Source organism: Lissotriton helveticus, chromosome 12, assembly GCF_964261635.1.
Source record: "Lissotriton helveticus chromosome 12, aLisHel1.1, whole genome shotgun sequence".
Classification (NCBI taxonomy): domain Eukaryota; kingdom Metazoa; phylum Chordata; class Amphibia; order Caudata; family Salamandridae; genus Lissotriton; species Lissotriton helveticus.
This window is the reverse complement of record NC_136073.1, coordinates 727,648,966-727,670,833: the sequence shown is the minus strand read 5'-3', so window position 1 is coordinate 727,670,833 and position 21,868 is coordinate 727,648,966. Positions and strand designations below refer to the sequence as shown.

The 21,868-nt window shown below is 44.3% G+C and overlaps 1 protein-coding gene across 1 annotated transcript in view; it reads left to right on the top strand.

Moving 5' to 3' along the window:
* The window catches only part of NUDT17 (nudix hydrolase 17), a 683,665-nt gene that overhangs the window by 309,480 nt on the left and 352,317 nt on the right, over positions 1-21,868 (top strand). The window contains exon 6 of the mRNA XM_078669378.1: positions 19,791-19,889. Coding sequence (XP_078525504.1) covers positions 19,791-19,889 — 99 coding nt within the window. The remainder of the gene's footprint in view (positions 1-19,790; positions 19,890-21,868) is intronic.

Here is a 21,868-nt window from a genome sequence, read left to right as displayed (position 1 = left end):
TACGTTTCACCAGCCCTCCTCCATCGATTCCTCCCGTCAGCTCGCAGTATCAACTGCGCGAGCTTCAGACGGAGGCGGACGTTCTGCTAAGGAAAAGGGCGATCGAAGACGTACCTCTGTCTCAAAGAGGAAGAGGTCTGTACTCTCGGTTCTTTCTTGTCCGCAAGAAGGACAAAAACGAGTTCAGGCCCATTCTGGATTTGCGGCAGGCAAACAAGTGGATTCGCAGAGAAAAGTTTCGCATGCTGTCGTTGCATCAGATCTACCCTCAGCTGCAACGGGGAGACTGGATGTGTGCCATAGATCTACAGGACGCATACTTCCACGTGCCCATTGCATGCAAACACAGAAAATTTCTGCGCTTTCAAGTCGGCACCAATCACTATCAGTACACGGTGCTGCCCTTCGGACTGAAGTCTGCACCCAGGACATTCTCAAAATGTATGGCAGTGGTAGCGGCACACCTGAGGAAGAACAAGGTGTTTGTCTACCCGTACCTGGACGATTGGTTGATCAAAGCCTCCTCCTTCTCGGAAGCCCGAGCACACTTCCAGAAGACGTGCGTTCTCTTGAACAAGCTGGGGTTGCACATCAACATGTCCAAGTCGGTCCCGATTCCGGTGCAGTGCATCCAGTACTTGGGGGCCTCCATCAATACGCTGTCAGCAAGCGTGTCTCCTTCGGAAGAGCGACGTTTATCACTCGTTCGGAAGGCTCAGGCTCTCATGAAATCTCCGTCTACGACTGTGAGGACCGTGTCTTCTCTACTGGGATCGATGGCCTCTTGCATCTTTCTCACTCCTCACGCACGGCTACAGATGCGTCCTCTGCAGGAGTGCTTGGAGGATCAGTGGGACCAGAGGAGAGGTTCTTGGGACGACAGGATACGACTGTCTCTACATGCTCTTCAGTCTCTGAAGTGGTGGTGCTCGAAGGAGAATCTCCTCAGAGGCGTTCCCTTCCACAAGGACATTCCCACACAGACCATCGTGACGGATGCGTCTCTCCAAGGTTGGGGGGCGCATTCCGGAGATCTACAAATTCAAGGGACGTGGTCCCCGACGGAGTCCACGTACCACATCAATTTCCTGGAACTGAGAGCTGTTCACTTGGCACTGAAGGCCTTTCATCCGTCCTTTCAGACCAACTCTCTGCTTGTTCAGACGGACAACACGACTACGATGTATTACCTCAACAAGCAGGGGGGCTCGAGATCGCGCACTCTGTCGCAGGAGGCGCAGGCGATCTGGCACTGGCTTCTGGCTCGAGGACTGTCGATAACGGCCACCCATCTGCCTGGTGTGCAGAATGTTCAGGCAGACGAACTGAGCAGAATCGTGCAGGAAAACCACGAATGGGTCATAAACGACGAAGTACTAGGAGAAGTCTTCGCAAGGTGGGGAACTCCAGACGTAGATCTGTTTGCCACCGCCGAAAACAGCAAATGCCGAGGCTTCGCCTCCAGGTGCTTCCAGCCAGGGACGCTGGGGAACGCGTTATGGATCAACTGGTCGAACAGCTTTCTGTACGCTTTTCCACCAATTCCCCTGATTCCGGCGGTTCTCATCAAGCTGTCTCAATCCAGGGCGAGAATGATTCTGATTGCCCCGGAATGGCCCAGACAGTGGTGGTTCACGGACCTGCTTCACCGATCTCTCCTTCCTCACATGAAGCTGCCGTGCAGGCCGGACCTTCTCACGAAGTTCGGGGGGCGGATGGTGCACCCCAACCTCTCGTCTTTGAGTTTGGCGGCATGGCTCCTGAAATAGTGCAATATGGCCATCTGAATCTCCCAGAGGATTGTATGGGCATACTGAAGGAGGCTAAGCGACCTTCCACTAGGACTTCCTATGCCTACAAGTGGAAGAGGTTTTGCATCTGGTGCAAGTCTAAGAACTATGACCCTACGTCATGCAAGGAAGATGTCATCCTTCCATATCTGCTTCATCTGGCGCAGTCGGGCCTTAATGTCCATTCCATTAAGGTTCATCTGGCTGCTTTGACTGCCTACAGGAAAGGCCCTTCACAGACTTCCTTTTTCCAGATCCCTGTGATCAAAGATTTTTTGGAAGGCTTGAAGAAAGTGTTCCCTCCTGTCAGGCTTCCTTCGCCTTCATGGGACTTGAATGTGGTGCTGTCCAGATTGATGAAGGAGCCTTTTGAACCCATTCATAAGGCTTCGTTGCAGCACCTGTCCTGGAAGGCGGCGTTCCTCGTGGCCATTACATCGGCCCGCAGGGTGAGTGAGATTCAGGCATTGTGTTGCCAAGAACCTTATACTGTATTTCATAATGCTAAAGTTGTTATGCGTACTCACCCTAAGTTTCTTCCCAAGGTTGTTTCTGATTTTCATATCAATCAGACTATCACTTTGCCTACGGTCTTTCAGAATCCTTCATCTCCGGCGGAAAGGTCTTTACATTCCCTGGATGTGCGGAGGGTGCTGAAGTTTTATCTTGATAAGACTAAAGATATTCGTAGGTCAGACCAATTGTTCGTCAATTATGGCTCAGTCAGGACAGGTCTTGCTACCTCTAAACAGTCCATCTCGAGGTGGATTGTGTCCTGCATACAGTTGTGTTACTACAAAGCTAATAAGACCTTAGGAGGTAAGCCTAAGGCTCATTCCACCAGGGGCAAGGCTGCTACGACAGCTATGCTCCGTAATGTTCCCATTGCAGAGATCTGCAAGGCGGCCACTTGGAAGTCGGTCCATACCTTTGCTAAGCATTACTGCCTGGACACTGATGCCAGGGCAGACGCTCAGGTTGGGCAGGCTTCACTGCGGAATCTGTTCGCACAGTAGTGGCGTTATTTTATTCTCCACCGCCGCTTGGTGTGGGGATGGGCTTGCCATTCTATTCACTAGATTATGACTATACACAGAGATCCCCTACTACAGAAGGAGTAGTTTCTGTCCTGTAACTCCAGTTCTGTAGTAGGGGTATCTCTGTTATAGTCATAAGCGCCCTCCCGCCTCCCCGGTGGAGTGTTGTTCATGATCATAATGCTACAGGTCTGGCGTTTCCTACGCCCTCGAAAAGAACTGAGGCTAAGTTGGACCTGCTATGCATTCTGGGATACTGAGAGAAGGTTCTGGAAGGTTCTCTTAAAGGCACAGTATCCTAATTAAGCCACATAATGGCAGCCTATGGGGCTTGTCTGTCCAGGTTCTTCTCTCTATCATTCCTGAGGGATTTTGCTGTTAAGCAAGGGAAATCTGTACAGGCTTTGCTGTTTTGTGGATTTTATGGTGGAAATTTCTAGTTGAAGTACTGGACAGTGTAGCCTTTTGGCTGCATTATCTGTCTTTAAATTCTCTCTTAAGTGTCTATGCATTTTCTGCATTTTTTGACACTGTAAGAGATTATTTTTGATTGCTCCGGGGTCCACGCACATGGGCGGGACTATTCACTAGATTATGACTATAACAGAGATACCCCTACTACAGAACTGGAGTTACAGGACAGAAACTACTCCTTCTAAAATACCGAATTTTACCGATTCGGTATTTCAGAATCGGTAAAATGGTATGTAGGTATTGATTCTGGAAATCCCGATTCGGTATTTACCAATTCGGTAATTCCCATTCATTCCTATGGGCCTGGAGGCCCGTAGGAATGAATGGGATGCCATTGACTATTACCGATTCGGTAAATACCGAATCAGTAATAGGGGGTGCATATTCAAGGGTGGCAGGGTGTCACATTGACACCCTGTTGCACCCCTGAATCGTGCATGTGTGCACATGTGGCACACATACATGCCCTGAGGGCATGTATGTCTGCCACATGGCACTTTTGGAAAAGCACAAATTTGCTTTTTCTAAGGTTTTCGATATTTACCATCAACTTTTCATTGGTGGTAAATGCCGAATCCTTAACTCAGAAATGCACTAATTTGAGTGCTCCCTACATTACTGATTTGGTAATTTACCGAATCGGTATCTTAAGGATTCGATAATTTACCGATTCCTTAAATTACCGATTCGGTAAATTAGTGAATCCTTAAATTTGGCCCCTACATCTCAAATGCCTAATACCGGTTGGTAACGGCCAAAATTCGGTAATTTCGGCTGTTACCGACTGGTATTGGGCTACCTACATATGGCCCTAAGATTCTAAATATTTGTATAACTTGTTTTATCTCAAACACTGCATCATTTTGAAGCAGCCTAGCTTAGACTGTGTGTCATGCAAGTTAAAATAATAACTTACATAGTCACAGTGCTTTCTGTCTCAGGCTAGGACCTCACAGCACTAGACAAATAGAAATGTCACTATTTGACAGTGTGACAGCTAGGGTTCAGTTATGTGTTGCTCAGGTTTCACACACACAGACATCTGCAGTGATGGTATTTGCCAACTGAGGTTTATTTTCCTAATACTGTAATCCAAATATGGTAGTTGAGTGTTTTTTTCTGGTGCGGTGTGGTGCTTATTTTGAGGTAAGGGTTGCGTATGTAGAGCATAGCCAATGCATATCCTTCAGTCAATCTTTTAATTATTATGAAAAGTCATGTTCTGGTTTTGAAGGCAATGTGATGATTATTTTGAGGTCAGAATCGGTGCTCCTTTCTACCCAATGAACAAGTTGCTTACCTTTGGAAAGTTGACAGAAGAGTCTGGTCCATTGCAATACCCTTATTATTGTTTCTTAGGTCGAGCCTAGCAGCCCACATGCGCTGCTAGGCATGTTGTATCCAGCCTGGGGGCATAGACCACCCCCACCGTTTTCCATTTGTTCCTTAGTTTGCCTGTCAATTGCTTTCCTTTCATTTGTGAAACGCTGTTCATTGTTCCTCCCTTGGGTGTGTTTTGACTTTTGTAGGGGCTGCCCTGTTACATGTCATCTTGGCTTTATATATTGTGTGTTTGGCACACTCTTTTTATTCCAATGAATGGTCCGCAGCGTTTCTTGCTTGACTGTGAATGCTCTCGTCTTCAGCTTCGCTTGTCACTTTTTTCCTCTACGATCGGCTTCAGTTTTTCCCCTCTCCGATTGGCTTAAGCTTTGCCTGTAATTTTTCTTTCTGATCATATTCAGCTTTGTCACTCACTTACTCTCCTCATGCTGCACCGTCCCACCCATGCCCTCGCCCCTCCCAAATTTTTTTGTCTCTTTTAAAAAAAAATATTTTTAAAGCCGGGAGATCCCATAATCACAGGATGTTGCTGAGGCGACGCTAAGAGTCGTAACTTTGTTCCTCGGTCGGCTGCTCCGGCCGTAGTGTCACGTCTTACTCCTCAACTCAAGTTGGGCATAAAAAGCAGAGGCTTTCACTGTGACATTTCTAACAGCCTGCTCCGTTGCTGCACTGGCCTGAGTAAATATATATGTGTTCTTGAGTTTATTTTCGTTGGTGGGCCTTTTTAGGTCGAGCCTAGCGCAGCGCCCATGCGCTGCTCTATTGGAGGCTTCTTGTGAGCACTCCAAACTTCCCAGAGACTTCTCCGTGTGGGTCTGGCAGCTCCCACACATTCCATTGGTCTTTGCGTGTGGCTTTCAACAATGAAAGCACGCAAATGGCCAAAGACTGGTGCATGTCCCACCTTTTCTCTAAACGTTCACTCCCATGGTGTTTTGGTCTCGGGAGCTAGCAGTGGCGCTCAGGGTGGCAGCCGCATTCCTCCCTTGTTGTGGATCACATTACTAATTAACACAGCTTGTCGCTTTCACTTTCGCTGCCGCGCTGGGGGGGGCTCTTACTCGAATTGCACGCCATGAGATCACCGCTCTGTGCACAAATACCCTGTCAGAGAAGCATTCTTGAGTGCATTAGCCAACTACACATGTGCCAAAGAGCAGAAGCCGCCTCAGCAGCAGTATGGAGCAGACACAAGGCTTATCAAGACGTGCCAGTGATGAATGCAGGCGCAGCAGAGTTTGGCACTTGATCCCGCAGTAACACCCTACTACCACCCGATAGTAGCTTTTATCCCGCTCAGCTGCAAGAAGTGGGACCTGTTTAAAACAGACGCCCGTGCGCATCCCTTCCCGGGGGTTTGCTGCTCCCTGGGTTCTAATCTGGTGCCCGGGTGTGTTTGGAATTGGTTTTGGGAGCAGGGCATTGCTGACACCAGCTGCACCTCGCAGCAGCAGCACCACCACCGCCGGCCTCTTCATGTCTAAAATCGGTTGCATATGCAGAATGTTTAGAAGGAATTCCTCAGGATGACAAATTCACATCTGAAAGACACTTGCCCTGGGGTCACTGGCTTTGGTTTCTAACTTCTCTCTTCTGACTCCTGGTTTTTACGTACAGTAAGCAGTACTAAGCATTTGTACTTTAAAACACTGTTCACATTTTTATCCAATGTGGTTTTTCATGACAGTCCGTTTAGAGTCTACATGGATAGCAATGAAAGGCAAGCTTTTTTTTTTTTTTAGACTTTCATTTATTTCAGTCTGACCCCTGCACTATAAGTGGAACCACTTGCGGAAACTTTTTCCCTAACACTAGAACTGCTGGACAGTTTGCTCATTGTACTAGCGAGGAAGGCCACCATTGTTTGCAAAACGTAAATAACAATTCTGCCCGAAGGCTGACCACCAGTTGGAAAATGTTAGAAATGGGGGTCTCTAGTTGACAGGTTTGAACCCTGTCCAAATAGGGACCCTTCATTCGAGTCAATGACAATGCCTTATATTTATGTTTTGGTTTTTAAAACATAAATAAAAGGGATTGTCATTTACAATGCCAATAGCTTAAACTCGCGTAAATGCGAGACCTATTGCATTGCAAATGCTTGTTGTTCCTTTGCGATCGGCTTCAGTTTTGCCTGCCCCTCCTTTGTGTGCTCCATTCCCTCCCATGGCGACTTCACTCACGGATTCCTTTTGGTCGTCCCTCTATCACGTCCACAATCCACACATGCGTGTTTTAAGCTTAGTCCACCCTTCATGAGCTCCTCAGCCCAGCAACCTACAGACACTGACGCCCGAACCAATAGTTTGCACAAAAGCTACTGCCAAAGTTTAGCCAGTTTGCAAAAAAAAAACTGTAAATGGAACAATTAAATTACACAAAGCCAGGGAGGAAGCAGCATATTAATTAATATGTTTTCATTTTGGTTCCCTGCAATAACGAATCACACTATGTTCATTTGTGGAAACATTGTTCGAATGACTACACATTTTATCACCTTTCAAGTGTTGGAGTTGGATTTCACAGTTGGTTTTGTGACCATCGATACACATCGTACATACATTCGAATGATTGTAATGAAGAAGCGGAACACAAAGTTTTTATTGGCGTAATGCACATTTGTCGTTCACAAACAAGCCTCTAGTGCCATCTGCTGGGCAATAATCACACGCGCAGGACTGCAACTTTAGCTATATTTCCACATAACAGATAGGAATAAATAGCCTAGGACAATAGTTGTCACAATTAACCCACACTTTATCATATCATTTAGCCTACAGCTTGAATATTGTATTTTTTAAGTTTTGCTAATGGTGCTTCATGTGTACAATAACTACAAGCAGAGCAACAAGATAAATATGCGAAGGAGAATGAGGCGATTGTAGGTTGTATTGTAATTGCATTTATATTAACCCTGGGCGAAGAACTACGCTCCGTTCGCGGAGCTTGCGGAGTTTTGGCAACTCCGCGTTCCACGGAGAACGCGAAGCTGTCGATTACTCCGCGATCCGGTGCGTAGCGTAGTTCTCGCGCGCTGAATAACATTATCGCGTGCGCGGCAATGGCTTACCTTGGCCCGTCGCGACCGCCTGGGTAGGTTCGCGCGATATTTGACGCGATCACGCACTTTGGCAGTGCGAACGAGAAGATGAGTTCCCGAACATGTCTAACACAACGCGAACACGTTACTTGTAACCCGGAACAGGAAATAAGGGAACGCAAGCGGGCGGGACAAACCTCTTGAGTAACTTAGCGCGCTAGCTATCTCGAGCATGCAGGCAGCGCCCCGAACACGCGCACCGCGCTCCCGAAGACGAAAAACGGCGCGCGAACGGGTCTAGCAAGCAACTACGCATGTCCGCGGAGCTACGCGTAGCTCGCGGAGTGCAAGTGCGTCTTCGCGTAGCTTCGCGGAGTGCGGCTACGCGAACTACGCCCAGGGTTAATTTATATAGCTTACTACCCCTGACGAGGCGTCGAAGCGCTTTTTCGGTGAATAACACGCTACTCCGGAACCCATAAAGGATTAGGGTTGAAAAATTGTATAGTGAAATATGAAAGTCATTTAAGAGGTGGATATGTTATTCAGTTATTTGGATAGAGTTCTTTCGTACTTTGTCTACTTCCTTTGCTCCTATCCCTTCTCGCCTGAATCTTTCCCCTTGCCCGCTACACCGCCTAGCCCCCTGTCCTTTTGTGCCCTTTGACTAAGCACTCCTTCTCCCCTTGTTGGGGAAATATCCAAGATATATACACTGGAGTCTCCGCATACCCGCTGAGAGAGTCCACAGCGCCAAGGGAGCCACTCACAATTGAGGTATGGTATGGCACCCCTTGCCAAAGCATCCTCTCCCCTTTTTGGGAAGGATCCAGTAAGTAGCCCTTGGAATGTCAGAGACCCCTCTGAGAGAGTCCACTGTGCTTAGGGAGGCTCTAGCAACAGAGATGGGGAAATAATACCACTCCCCCTGGGATCATAGCTTACTGGACTTTGGGCGCAGCTTTGACTCGTCTACCGGTTTGTGTCCCCGTCACCCTCCCTCTCCTCTTGCCATGCTGTGTCTCTCATCCTCCCCTCCTCTTTCCCTCCTCCATTCTCTGTCCACCTCCCCTCCTCTTTCCCTCCTCCATTCTCTGTCCACTTCCCCTGCTCTTACCCCCCCCCCCCCCTTCCGGGAATGTCTCCCCTTTCCTGCTTTTTCCCTTACCTATATGTTCCTTTTTGTTTGTCTCAACCTTACTTGTCACTATGTTGCCATGCTCTAATAACTGTGTAAACTTTGTAAAGATGTAACCTGGAATTATTGTCTGATACTCATGTAAAGCGCTCTGATACCTCCGGGTCTAGCCAGCTCTATTTAAAACCTTTAAATAAATTTGCATTTATAGCGCTTGCTAACCCTGATGGGGTTTTGATGCGCTTTTTTTGGCGAGGAGCACTCTACTCTGGAACCCATAAAGGTTTAGTGTTGAATTAGTATTATGAAAGTAATTTGAGGGGTGGATATGTTAGTCAGTTATTTGGATTGAGAAGGGTAGGGGTGGGAAAAAGATTTGCATTAATGTAGCGCTTGTTAGCCCTGATGGGATGTTGATGCAATTTTTGGCGAGTAGCACGCTACTCTCGAACCCATAAAGGATTAGTGGTGAATTAGTATAGTGATATATGAAATTTGGGAAGTGGACATGTTAGTCTGGTATTTTGATTTAAAAGGATAGTGGAGGGATAGAAGAGTGAAGGATTTAGACTTTTTGTTGGGTTTGTTTTGGAGGTCATAGCAGTAGGAGAAGGTTTGGGATGAGTAAAAAGGGAAGTGGAGGGGAAGAGTCAGAGAGAAGAGTGTAGAAAGGCTTGTTTTGGGGGATCAGTATAGTAAAACAGGTGTAAGATGATGCAAGGAGGGGTTGAATAAGGGAGAGTCTAGAAAGGGTTATTGTACATGCCCTACTCTTGCGAGGATGAGGATAATTTCAGTTGTATTTGAAACAGTCGACTGTGGGAGGTCCTATCCAGCCCATTCTGCCTGTGTTTATTTTGGTTGCACATGAAGCAGTGTCTGTGTACAGTGTGACATGTTACCCCCCACGCCAGTCACCAGAGATTTAATTTGACGGATTATGTTTTGTTCTGGATTAACAAGTTTGCCTTATCATGCTTTAGTAATTTACTTGTAAATGTTCTCTTGTTTGGCTATGAAGTGGATATTCGACCCTGCCAGTACATGATATGAGTTGCCAAGTTCAGCATTTTAAAAAACATAAGTAAAAAACATATTCATTTACAATGTCAATAGTTCTAACTTTCAAAATTGCGAGACCGATTGTATTGCAAATGCTTTATTAGAGTTCTTATCGGTACTACAATACCGACGCACCAGATTGGGTATCACACTGGATACAGCGGTACCTGTGACCTTGATATATTCACATTTTTCTAATACTGTAATCCAAATATGGCAGACAGGTTCATTTCTTGGTGCTACGTGGTGCTTCTTTTGAGGATGGGTTGCATATATAGAGCGTAGCAGATGCATAGCGTTTGGTCAATCTTTTTATCATTATGGAAAACCATGTGCTGGTTTTGAAGACAATTTGATGATTATTTTTGGGACAAAACTGACACTTCTTTCTAACTAATGAACAAATTATTTACTTTTGGTAACGCTGTTTCTGGTGGATATCCTTATCTAACTGCAGATTCCTAACCCTGTGAATATTCCTCAGGCATCAGACTTGAACCGTAAACTTTGAGAGCACTACTCCTGGGCACTGGTGGGTATCGTCATGCGACTCTGCGTTGACATCATTCCATTCCAGAAGTGACAAATGGAGCCGTTTATAAGGTCCATCCATGCAGACTCAGTTGCTTTCTTAGACCTCTAGACGCAGAGCCCATCGGCAAAGTGGCATGACCAGTGTACAGATCTCTACTTTTGGGCCTTTTAAGATGGGAACGAGTCCAGTTCACAGAAGAGGGAGCTGGAAGGGTTGATGAAGAATCTGCAGGTAGATGGAGAATCCACCAGAAACAGCGATTACTGTATGTAAGTAACTTGTTCTTCTGATGGATACTCCTAACCATAGAATCCTCACATTGTGACTAGATACCACATCAGTACCTCCCCGGTGGTGGGTCTGTTAAATGGTTCAAACCAAAATGTCATGCAGGACTGTATGGGCAAAATACTCATCTCAACTATCCTGACTGTCGAGGCCTTAGTGATTCTTGAATGTGTGTACCGATGCCCACGTAACTGCCTGACAAATCTCCAGAATCGGTACCATGCATTCCAACACAGTGGTAGCATCCGTTGGCCTTCTGGATGCTGCTTCTTGGCTATTGTGTAGCAGATCTTGATGAAGAGCACAATCCATGGAGAAGCGGTCCGCTCCTGCACTGCCTTGTTCTTCCCCGACTCAACAGATCCCAAAAGGAACTGATTGTCCACTTTAGTGTAATTATTGTAACATCTGAGTGCTCTCTTGGGGTCCAAAAGCTGGCATCTTTCTTCCTCTTTTGAAAGATGAGATGGAGTTAAGAACAACTGGAGGGTGATAGTCTGCCTGACATGATATAATTTTACCACTTATGGTAGAAAAAAAGCTCGGGTCCACACCCTTGCTTACTGGGAAAGAATGTAGGATAATATGGTTGGACAGAAAGAGTCACACATCGAGCTGATGTTAAGAAGACTATTTTGAGGGTCAGAAGCTATAATGGACAAATGTGTATTGGCTCAAAGGGAATACACATTAAAAAACTAAAAACCAAATGTAAATCCTACTGTGGCATCCCAAAGGATAGTGGGACTAAATGTTGCATACCTTTCAAAAATCTCATCACACTTGGTGACTTAAACAATAAAAGCTGATCTAGCCACCGTAAACAAAAACATATAAAACCCAACAGAGCTGGCAAGTAGCCTCTAACTATGTTTAACAAGTTCTTGCTGTGCCAGGGCAAAACAAACAACAAAATGTAAGACAACATGGCCTGCAGATGTTCAATCTGGCGAGAGCCGCACAAAACCACAAATTGTTAAAAGAATTGGCATACACCCATTTTGGTATGGGATGCCTTGCCACCAAGATTACATCAGCGACCTGAAGAGGAAGGTCAAATGTCGCTGTTTAATCTCCAAGAATGGAGATAAATATTGTTGAGGCTTGAAGCAGTATCCTATCCTAGTGCTGCGACCGAAGATTGTCCCAAAGTGGCAGCTTGATCGGGGAACTGTAGTTTTTGGTACCACACTTATGGCCCATTCCGTTGTCACTAGGATGGCTTGGGTCCGGTTGTTCCTGATCTTCTTCCTGATTTGGGCCCGGTTGTTCCGGATCTTCGTCATAACTCTGGGCAAGAGAAGCTGTTGTTGGAAAACATACAGGAGTCCTGAACCCAGCTCTAGGTGGAATACATCTCTGGGAGAGAGCTTTCCTGGGAACTTCAGTGCGCATAAGGGCTGACATTGCGCATTCTCTGCAGTAGCGAAAAGGTCAAGCCAGGGTTCTCCTCATTGATGGAGGATGCCCGGCGCCACCTGCGGGTTTTATTGCCATTCATAGTCTGCCAAGCGTTGGTGGCTCAGTTAGTCTAATGTGACATTTAGAGATCATGCCAGGTGGTTCATAACCAGAGAAATTCCCCGGTGGGCCTGCCACTTCCAGAGTCCTAGAGCCTCCTTGCACAGGACGCAAGGCCACACCCCTTCCTGCTTTTTGCAGTGCCACATGGTGGTGGTGTTGTTTGTGAGCACCGGAACCTGGGTGGGGGTCTAGGTGTGATAGGAAGACCCGAGGAAAGTGCTGTGACCCTGCTGTCTTTAAAATGTTCCAAGGCGTAGCCTGCTTCCTTGTGAACAAGGCAACAGGCATAACATGTCATATCTTTTAGTGATGCTTGAACATCCCCAGAGAAGTCCGTACATCTCATCCAGATGTGGTGCCAAAGTGCCATGCTCACTCACATTGCTTGGTCTCAGCAGTCGTTCCTCTAAGAGCCAGAACACAAAATGTGCTTGGTGATCCGGATTATAGGGTAGACAGGACCTGTGCTAGTGTGCGTAGCTTCAACTTGTCCTTCCACAGAGAGGCGTTGAGAGGGCAAATATCTAAAATCGTATTAAGATCCCGCCATCTGGACAAGAAATTCACAAGATTGCATCCAGTTTCTACTTCCGAGGCTGGGACGCTCTTCGTTTGTCAAGAAGGACTTGCACTTCCTGCTGAAAAATTGACATGTGGTTCTCCATCAGCCAGCTTGATGTTGGTGGAAGGTACAGCGGGGTAGACAGAAACAGGAGGGCATGGTCCCAGTTGACAATTTGTAGGACCCATTTGTCTGACGTAATGGTTTGCCACTCATTGAGGAAATGCCAGTAATTGCCCCAAACAGGGTAGCGATGTGGCACATTGGACACATTAAAGAGGTTTCGCGGCTGCAGCAGTTGTGGGGAATAGAGGATTGAGTAGCCCATTGTACTTGCTATCCTCGGCAATCCCTTTTCAAGTCAGAGGCTTGACCATGAATGAGCTGGGAGACCTGTGGGCTTGGGGCGGGGTCTGACATTGGCGGTATTGGAACCCCCTCCTGTTGCCTCGAAAAGGGCAAAACTGCTGGTGGATATGTCTGGGTGGAACATGCTGTGGTATCTTTTCTTTAAAACTTTTGCAGGGCGGAGTCTGCTTCCTTGCGAAACAGGCGAGAGACATAAAATTGCATGTCCTTTAGGGATGCTTTGACATTCCCAGAGAACCCCGTACACCTCATCCAGACGTGGCTCCAAAGTGCCACATTTGCTCTCACCACCCGATCTAAGTAGTTGTTCCTGTCAAATCCAGAATAAATATCAAATTTTGCTGCATCGCTGCCACCCTGTATAGCTTTGCTTCAGGGATGCCGAATTCGTCTGGAACTGCTCTCTGTTCTGGCGTAATTTGTGTTTCCTCAGCAAAGTAATTCATATTTTTCGGTAAAAAAAAATAGAATACATTGTACAAAAAAAAGAAAAAAATATAATGAAGTGTGGGAAGACCTGCCATCACAGGGACAGTACTTTCTGGGTTATCCTTATGAAATCCCAATTGAAAACAGAGCATATGCAAAACTGTCCCAGCCCTGAATAAAAACAACAGAGACTTCTCCCACTAGCCTAGAGGTAAAAAAGGAAAAAATGCCAACCCCGTGTTGCTTTTTAAGCATGCACATGCTGTTACTGACGATTTTTCATGCGCCACAATTTCCTGAGAGTGGCACAGATTATGTCGAAATTTATATTGATTTGTTTTGTCTTCAACACAAGCAAGTGTGTGGTTATCAAACAGAATTGGCTGCCCAAGCCCTACAAGGGTTCTTCGAACATATGCAAGCTACACTATTCCAAGTCCCTTGCCACACAAAAGACATTCTTTAATATTAGTTCATACAGGCGATCTTCAGAATTAAGCTAGATCGAGAGCCCCAAGTTGGTTGGACTCAATTTTATGCAGACCTCAACATAATGAAGCCCTAATTCTTTGTGTCGTATAATAATATATATATATAGGATGACAAGGGAGGGACTGAAGGAAGCCACCCGCAAAAGTGATCCTGCTTGTTCTCAATTGCTATACAGTTGGCAAACCCCAGAATCATGTCCCATATGTGGCCTTGGCAATGCACTGGGTCTTGTAGATCTCGAAGATGGAGGTAATCGAGTTACGACTGGATGTTCTGGGTATATTGAGAAGACCCCCTTGATTGACAGAGCTTCATACTACAATGTAGGCTGTTAGAACCACGCGCCTGAGGACCAAATATGACCCACTAGGTAAGAAAAAACTGTTGGTCATTCGAAACTGTTTATTGCCAAGAGCATAAGTAGAAACACTTAATCATTTGGGATCACAAACCATGATATGAGATTCAGGGTAGTTGGTAACCAAGTTGAGATCATCCATAATCTGAGCAAAGGAGACGACTAAGTGGCATAATGTCTATGCGTACGGGCCATCAAAAACGCATCGTCAGCATATAACAGTGCAGGCAAGGGGGCACCATCTCTCTATGGAACATCTGGGTTTGTGCTGCCAAGGCTAGGGATTAGATTGTTAGTATATAAAATAATAAAAAAATAGGGCAAGAACACAGCCCTAAAAAACAGCCGTTGAGAAGGCTAACAGGTCAGAGAGTTCCACATTGGCACCAAATCGGACCATTGCATACATGTTCTTGTGAAGGTTGTACAGAAAACTCGCTAGTGTCGTTTCCAGGCCCTGTTCAAGTAAGCCCACCCATAATTTTGATCAATTGACACAATTGAATGCTGTTGTCAAATCCATGAACGCCAGGCACAATGGGCAGCGCTTGCCAATTGTATATTTGCCTAAAATAAGATTGAGGTTAAGACACCGCTCCGTGTTTCCCAGCTGCTCTCTTAATCCATATTGGTAAGAATGTTTTTTTCATTGACCCAGTCACGCGTTCTGTTCTAGAAGACTCTTCCGATAATTTTAAAGGAGGTATCAATAAGAGAAATAGGCTGGTCCCAACAAGGAGCAGATGATTGCCCTTTTTAAAAATGGGGACTATGATCGAGGTTGTTAAAGATCTTGACAATTGTTTATAAACTAGACTGGTAAAGATGTTGGACCTTAATGGTGCCTTCAGATCTAATTTACGTTTTAAGAGATAAATAGGCACACAATTACATTGCTACACTTGAGGAAAACAGTAGTGTTTTGTCACCAAAAAAGAAAAAAGAGAAACCGGATGCATTTTCTTTTCTAGGTCCTGTGGGGCTCACGGTTTACATTAAAATGCAAAAAGTGTAGACAGCTGGTGACTATGATGTGTTCAAATGTGCCATTTTAGATTCGGATGAACACTATTCTCCTGCTGTGTGTGTTGCAATTACGAGACGTACAGGAGCGGCCCGTGCAGGTAAGAGCGGTAGGAGGGACTCAACAGACGATGATTTAAATTTTCCTGCATCATCATCATCTGTCGATTCCCCCCTACCCCGCCCCACCACCCCACTGCTCCTACTTGCACAGGCCACTCCTGGAGACATACATTATTTAAAACAAAACAACAACAAAACAAGGCTATTGAGGAGTATGTGTCTATTCTTAAAACTCTGGGTGCGACATGCTAATTTGGTAGTTTACATGATAAAATGATACAGGATTAAATAGTCATTCATTTGCACAAAGAACAAAGGAATTTAAGATAGGCTATGGATCGAAGGTGACTCAAGCCTAAAGGATATTATAGCTTTGGTGAAGAAAGCCAAACTATCAGAAAGGTATGCCAAGGCAGTCTCTCCTTAAAATAGATACTCTTCTGTAAATAAAATATTGGAAGGGAAAAATGTGAATGCAAAGAATGCTTATCAAATATCAATAAAAAAGCAAGCAAAGACAGTGATGCCAACTCAGGAAAGGTTGTAGCATTTACTTGCTACCGGTGTGGTACAAGTATGCACAATGCCAGATTTAAAAAATGCCAGCCGAAATTGGCAAAGTGCTTACAGTGCTGTATTTTAAGACACTTTGCATGAGTGTGTAAGAAAAAGGTAGAAAAGAGAAACAGATTAGCATGTCTAGCGGAAAGTGGTTCTTATTCTTCAGGGAATTAATTGGAAGAAGATTCTGAAGGGTTGTATACCAACAAGGAGTACAAAAAGAAAATTGTTGTTCTGAATATCTAGAATAATGAAAGAAACAAACCACTATGTATTATTAATTTTGGAGGTATTTCTTTACAGGTGGCATCGGATTCAGGTTCTCCTTTTACTATCATTGCTCGTACAGAATGAAAAAACAATTTTGTAAGTGTTATTGGTCCACACCTAAAACCCACAGATATGAACCCTGAAAGCTTTACTGGAGAAAAAGCAGATATGCTTGGGTATACAAATGGTCCTACAGCGTTAGGATGGAAAGACCAAAGGGTGTTACATATTATGCTTGACCCTAACAGTCCCAAGCAAGTCCTAGCAGCCTGCAAAGGTGAAGACACTTAGAAGTGGGTTCTTAATAAGTGCCAGGATGTATTTAATGGGAAAATTGGTAAACTTAAAGGATTCACCCATCGAATAAGAGTGAAATCTCTGCCTTACCCAAAATACCTAAGGTACGCAATGTTCCATTCATTATTAGGGAGGAGTTCAAATGGAGCTGGGTAAGTTACAAAAAGCTGGTATAATCGAACCCATTGAGACATCCGAGTGGATTTTGCCTATTGTTATAGTCAGACGAGCCAATGGGAAGATTTGACAATGTGTGGATCGTAGGCGTCGTATTGACACCATAGTGGTGGACTAATTCCCACTTTCTATGATTGATGAGATACTTTCGCTATCCAGGGGTGCAAAGTGGTTCTCCTCTGTTGACCTTTCCTCAGCATTTGTACCCCTTTGGTTGTTATCAGTTTCACAATATGCCATTTGTCTTAGCCTCTGCTGTATTCCAGAGACTCATGTCAAATATATTTGGTGATAAGCCGCGGATTCTGTTTTTTCAAGATGGCATTCTCATTGTAGAATGTAGTAAAGCAGAACGTGAGGATAGATTGAGGATTGTTTTAAGAGTTTTGTGTCAAAAAGGAGTAACTGCAGAACTATGCAAGTGCAAGTTTGCAGAAAAAAAAGTTACATACTTAGGACATGAAATTAGTGGTCATGGAATGAAATATAAAAGAAGAAATTGGTGAATGCAATTGTCAATGCTCCTTCACCTAAATCCTAGGAAGATCTACAGTCATTCTTGGGTTTGACTGAGTTTATTCAAAATTCGTGGACAGATTTTTCCTATAAAACACATGCCATGGGAGTGTTATTGAAGAAAAGTTGGTTTTAATTGGTCTAATGTATCAACAGTCTTTCATATAATTAAAGAAGCCATTAGCAGAGTCCTCAATCTACAGGGATGTGATCTTGAGGCCAATACACTTGTTACCACAGATGCCAGTAGCAAATGTTTAGGTAGCGTTGTCACCCAAATAAATGAGAACAAAAATGAAGTAGTCATTGCTTTTGCTTCTAGATTATTAACACCTGCAGAGGAAACATACTTTGTTGCAATAGAGCTGAAAACTCTAGCATGTGTCTGGCCATTGGAACACTTCAGGGACTTTTTGTGGGTTAGGAAATTTACTTTAAGGTGTGACCATAAACCTTTAACAACGCTTTTGACTACAGAAGGGCTGTTCGGAGCAACAGTTAGGATAGCTAGAATTTCAATGGGGTTGCAAGATTTTAGATTGGAGGTCCAGTATGTACGTGGAGAAAATAACTTTATTGCTGATTTTTTAGCAGGATGACATTGCCGTTAACAAGTTGCAAGAATTTCACAAGAAAATATTTTGCTACATAGTTTTGCCCAGAATGAATGGCTAGAGGCTGAAAAGGACGATGTGTTATTGTGTGAATTGAAAATGAAGATTATTAATGGGTGGAATAATGGGGAAAAAAGTATGTGGTGATTTGAGCGGATTTTGGGAAGTCAGAAAGGAATTGAGTCTGTCTGATCGTTTCCTGTAACAGGAAGATAAAGTTATTCTCCCCAGAGCATTAAGAGAGAAAACTGTATACTTCTGCAATGAGGGGCATTAAGGCATTAATCGTACAAAAAGGAAACTCAAAGTCCAGCATTGGCGGCCTGGTATGGACAATACAGTAGAAAGATTTGGGAGGATGTGTGCAAGTTGCGAAATAGCGTACAAATCTTTAAAAACTTTTAATCCTCCTTTAGAAGTGTTAAATTGTCCACAAATACCATGGGAGAAGGTAGCTTTGGATATAAAGAGTCCCATTAGTTGGCAAGATTCAAGTATTAAGAACATTATAGTTTTGATAGATATATTCCGAAGATGGTTTTGAAATAAACATTGTGGGTAAGGTGTACACTAAAACTGTAACTGAATTCTTAGACAATGTATTTTTGAGACAAGGATTTCCAGAATCAATTCTCACTGACAATGCGGTACAATTCAAATCTAAAGAGATGAAAAAATATCTAAAAGCTTCAGGTAATAAGCACAAATGTACAGCTCTTTATCATCCCAGCGGAAATGGTGTAGAGGAGAGAGTTAACAGAATTGTTCAATGAATATTACAACTCTCAAATAAAGTGAATATGTTATGGGAGAGTGAACTGAGAAAAATGTTGTGGTCATACAGAGTAACTTGCCATAGCTCCATTGGGAAAAGTAAATTTTCTTTAGAGAGAGGTAGAGTCTCCTTCTCCAATGTCCATCCAGGATGGATGAGAAGAAGTGGTATGGTGGAGTGTGATGTAGTGAAAAGGAATATCAAAGAATCACAAATCACACCAAAAAACACAAGCAGTCCTAACATAGTTCACCATCATTCCGCCACTTGCACTGGTTGGATTTGCACTATGCCCCTGGGTATCTCCAGGCCACACAGTTGCTCATGGTGCAAACTCCTACCTGCTTTCCATGTGACTTGCATCCTCAGCGGACAACTACAAATGGATGAGTTACATAAGCTGAAATAGGTTGCAAATAAATTCTTTGGTATGCCACTTGAGTCCCCCTTGGTCCAAAGGAGTTGAGGTAGCTGCCAGTGGGAAGACCAGTTACTTACCTTTGGTAACGCCTTTTCTGGTAGAGACTCTATCTGACCACAGATTGCTCCCCTCCACCCCTTTATGTGGAATGGACTCACATAGTCCTTTAATAAGATGCCAAATTTAAATGAACTGCACACTGCATTATCTGATTTCTATGGCTCCGCATCAGATGGCATGGACAGAGATCAGAGAGAAACTGATGAAGTGGAGGTGGCGCATATATAGGGACCTTACGTCACATCCAACACAGGACTGAGTCAATTCGGAGCCACACCATGCCACTCACCGACACGTGAGGATATTGGTTAATAGTTTCTGGTTCTAATCTGTCACCTAGGGAAATTCACAAGGTGAGGAACCTGAGTATCTAACAGAGAAGGCATTACCAAATGTTACTTGTTCTTTTATGCTGCAGCCTGGTTTCGTCTTTTGAGAGGAATCTCATGATTACTGAACTTATCCTGGTGTTATGTCCAGAATCCAATGCACATTTTGTGGAAATGGTAAGGTAATAGTAATTTGATTTTTATATTGTTTCTTTAGCACGTTTTTCCCTTTTTTCCAGTCTGTGTTTCCTCATGTGCTGAGCCAAGGTTTGCCAACAAAACACCACATTGTAGCCTTCATTTTGATCCTGTCCCGGGAGACCCATCACCAGCTGCAGGTAAGACAACTAGGTTCTGAGCTTTCTCGGGGAAAAACATAATTTACTCAGGGATGTGGGCCAGAAGATGCAATATCATCAGTTTAAACTCAGACTGTTCGTGTAGCTGTATGATGATAAATCACATGATTTTCAAAAGTATTTTCAGACCCAATTTCCGTTTTTAGCATTAGCAAGACCCATCAATTTTTCACTCTCCCTATATGCATGCCCGCATCCAGCTCCCATTGGGGAAAGTAAGTAGAAAAGACAGAGCAAGCTAGGCGACATCGAGAATAACATCATTTACTCAGCTAATTTCACATAGGAAAACAAGCATTGGCAAAGTCAATATGTATCGCATTTGGGAACTCTTGGTATTGTGGTTGTTGGTGATGCTGTGCAACATGACTAATGAGCAGACCAAAAAAGGTGCTATGGCGGTGGTGGTGATGGGATGGTGGCAGGGTGGTGGTTGAGGTTAGGGTGCTGGTAGTGGTTAGGATTGTGGTGTTGCTGTTGGTGATTATGGAGATGGTTTGAGTAGGATGGTGGTGCTTAGAGTGTTGGTTAAGGTAGAGTTGTGGTGGTTAGGGTGGTATGGTGGTTAGGGTGGCGGTAGTGGTAGAGTGGTGGTGATTGTATAAGTGGGTGGTAGTGCATTCGTATTGTGGCAGTAGTAGGCTAGTTGTGGCAGGGTGATGTGTGGTGGTGGTAATAGGGTGGTGTGGTGGAGTGATGTGGAGGTGGTAATGTGGTTGGTAGGGTGGTGGTGTAAGGTGGTGGTACCATAATGTCGGAGGAGATGCGATGGGGAGTAAGAAACAACAATCTTGAAAGGTAAAGTAGACAGAAAAAAAATAACTCAATCCCAATGTGAGCAGCGGAAGAATACTAATGAAAAAGAAGCAATCAGTATTTGGTTTATGCTCTGTGGAAGGGAGAAACGAACAATGAGAAAGTGGAACTGTTATGCACTGACCAATTAGAAACCAGCAAATAAGAGTGACAATGAATGACATAAAGAAATGGTAAGCAGTGGGCAGGCTCCAAGCCTGGTTTAGTTTAAATAATATGTTGCAAGCTAATGTACATTCAATGTCTCATGCGACACCTTAACAGCTAATCCCTTCACAGCAGAACATCTACCCCTTTTCATTGAATTTTTAGGGTGGGTTATTTTCAGATCAAAATTTAAGCAGCTTTAAAAAACAAAATTCCTAATTTTATCATGCCACCACCGTGCATACTAGCAGACTGTTTAAAAATTGAGATGGACTTTGAGCCATTCAAATGTGCTGTCTTGTTCTGGGAATGGAATAAGAGCCTGGATATTGTTAGTTTAATGAATTTCTAGAAATGTAAAATGTAGGGACACTATCATATATGTGAGCATGTGCGATAAAAAACATATCATTTGTGTAAATAAGGGTTGTATATAACCAAAAAGCAGGATTTGCTAAGTTGGTAATTTGGAGGCAACCAAAAGGAGACTGGGAGAGGTTGGCCCTTTTCTACTTTATTTGTTTGCAAAAGCTCCCATGAGCATGCGTCATCTTGTATGTGCACATTTAATGATCCACCTTCCGGCTCTTCTTCTGGTGGCTAGCTTTGCCTGTTGTTGCCGATTGATACGGGCAGACCCAAAATCTGACTGCTGAGTGCTAACATGACTACAAACTGAACAGCTGCCTCCACACGCCGACACCTATGCCACAGGGATTCTCATGGCTGATGTCAGACCCTGTTCTGGGAGCAAGAGGGCAGATAGGGGCTATTAGGCCCCAATTGTGATGTTTGCCACTAGGTCCTTCCTACTATGGCTCTGCAAAAAGGGCTAAGTTCACACTTTTTGCATTTGACTCTCAGAGTAGTGAGGGCAAGCATTGAAAGGCTTCTCAGGGAGGTAGTGTGAGGGACAAGAGTTCAAAACTCAACAGTCGACTAACAGACAGAATAATGTATTGTTCAGCTCAGTGCTCGTCTTTCGAATAAAAAAG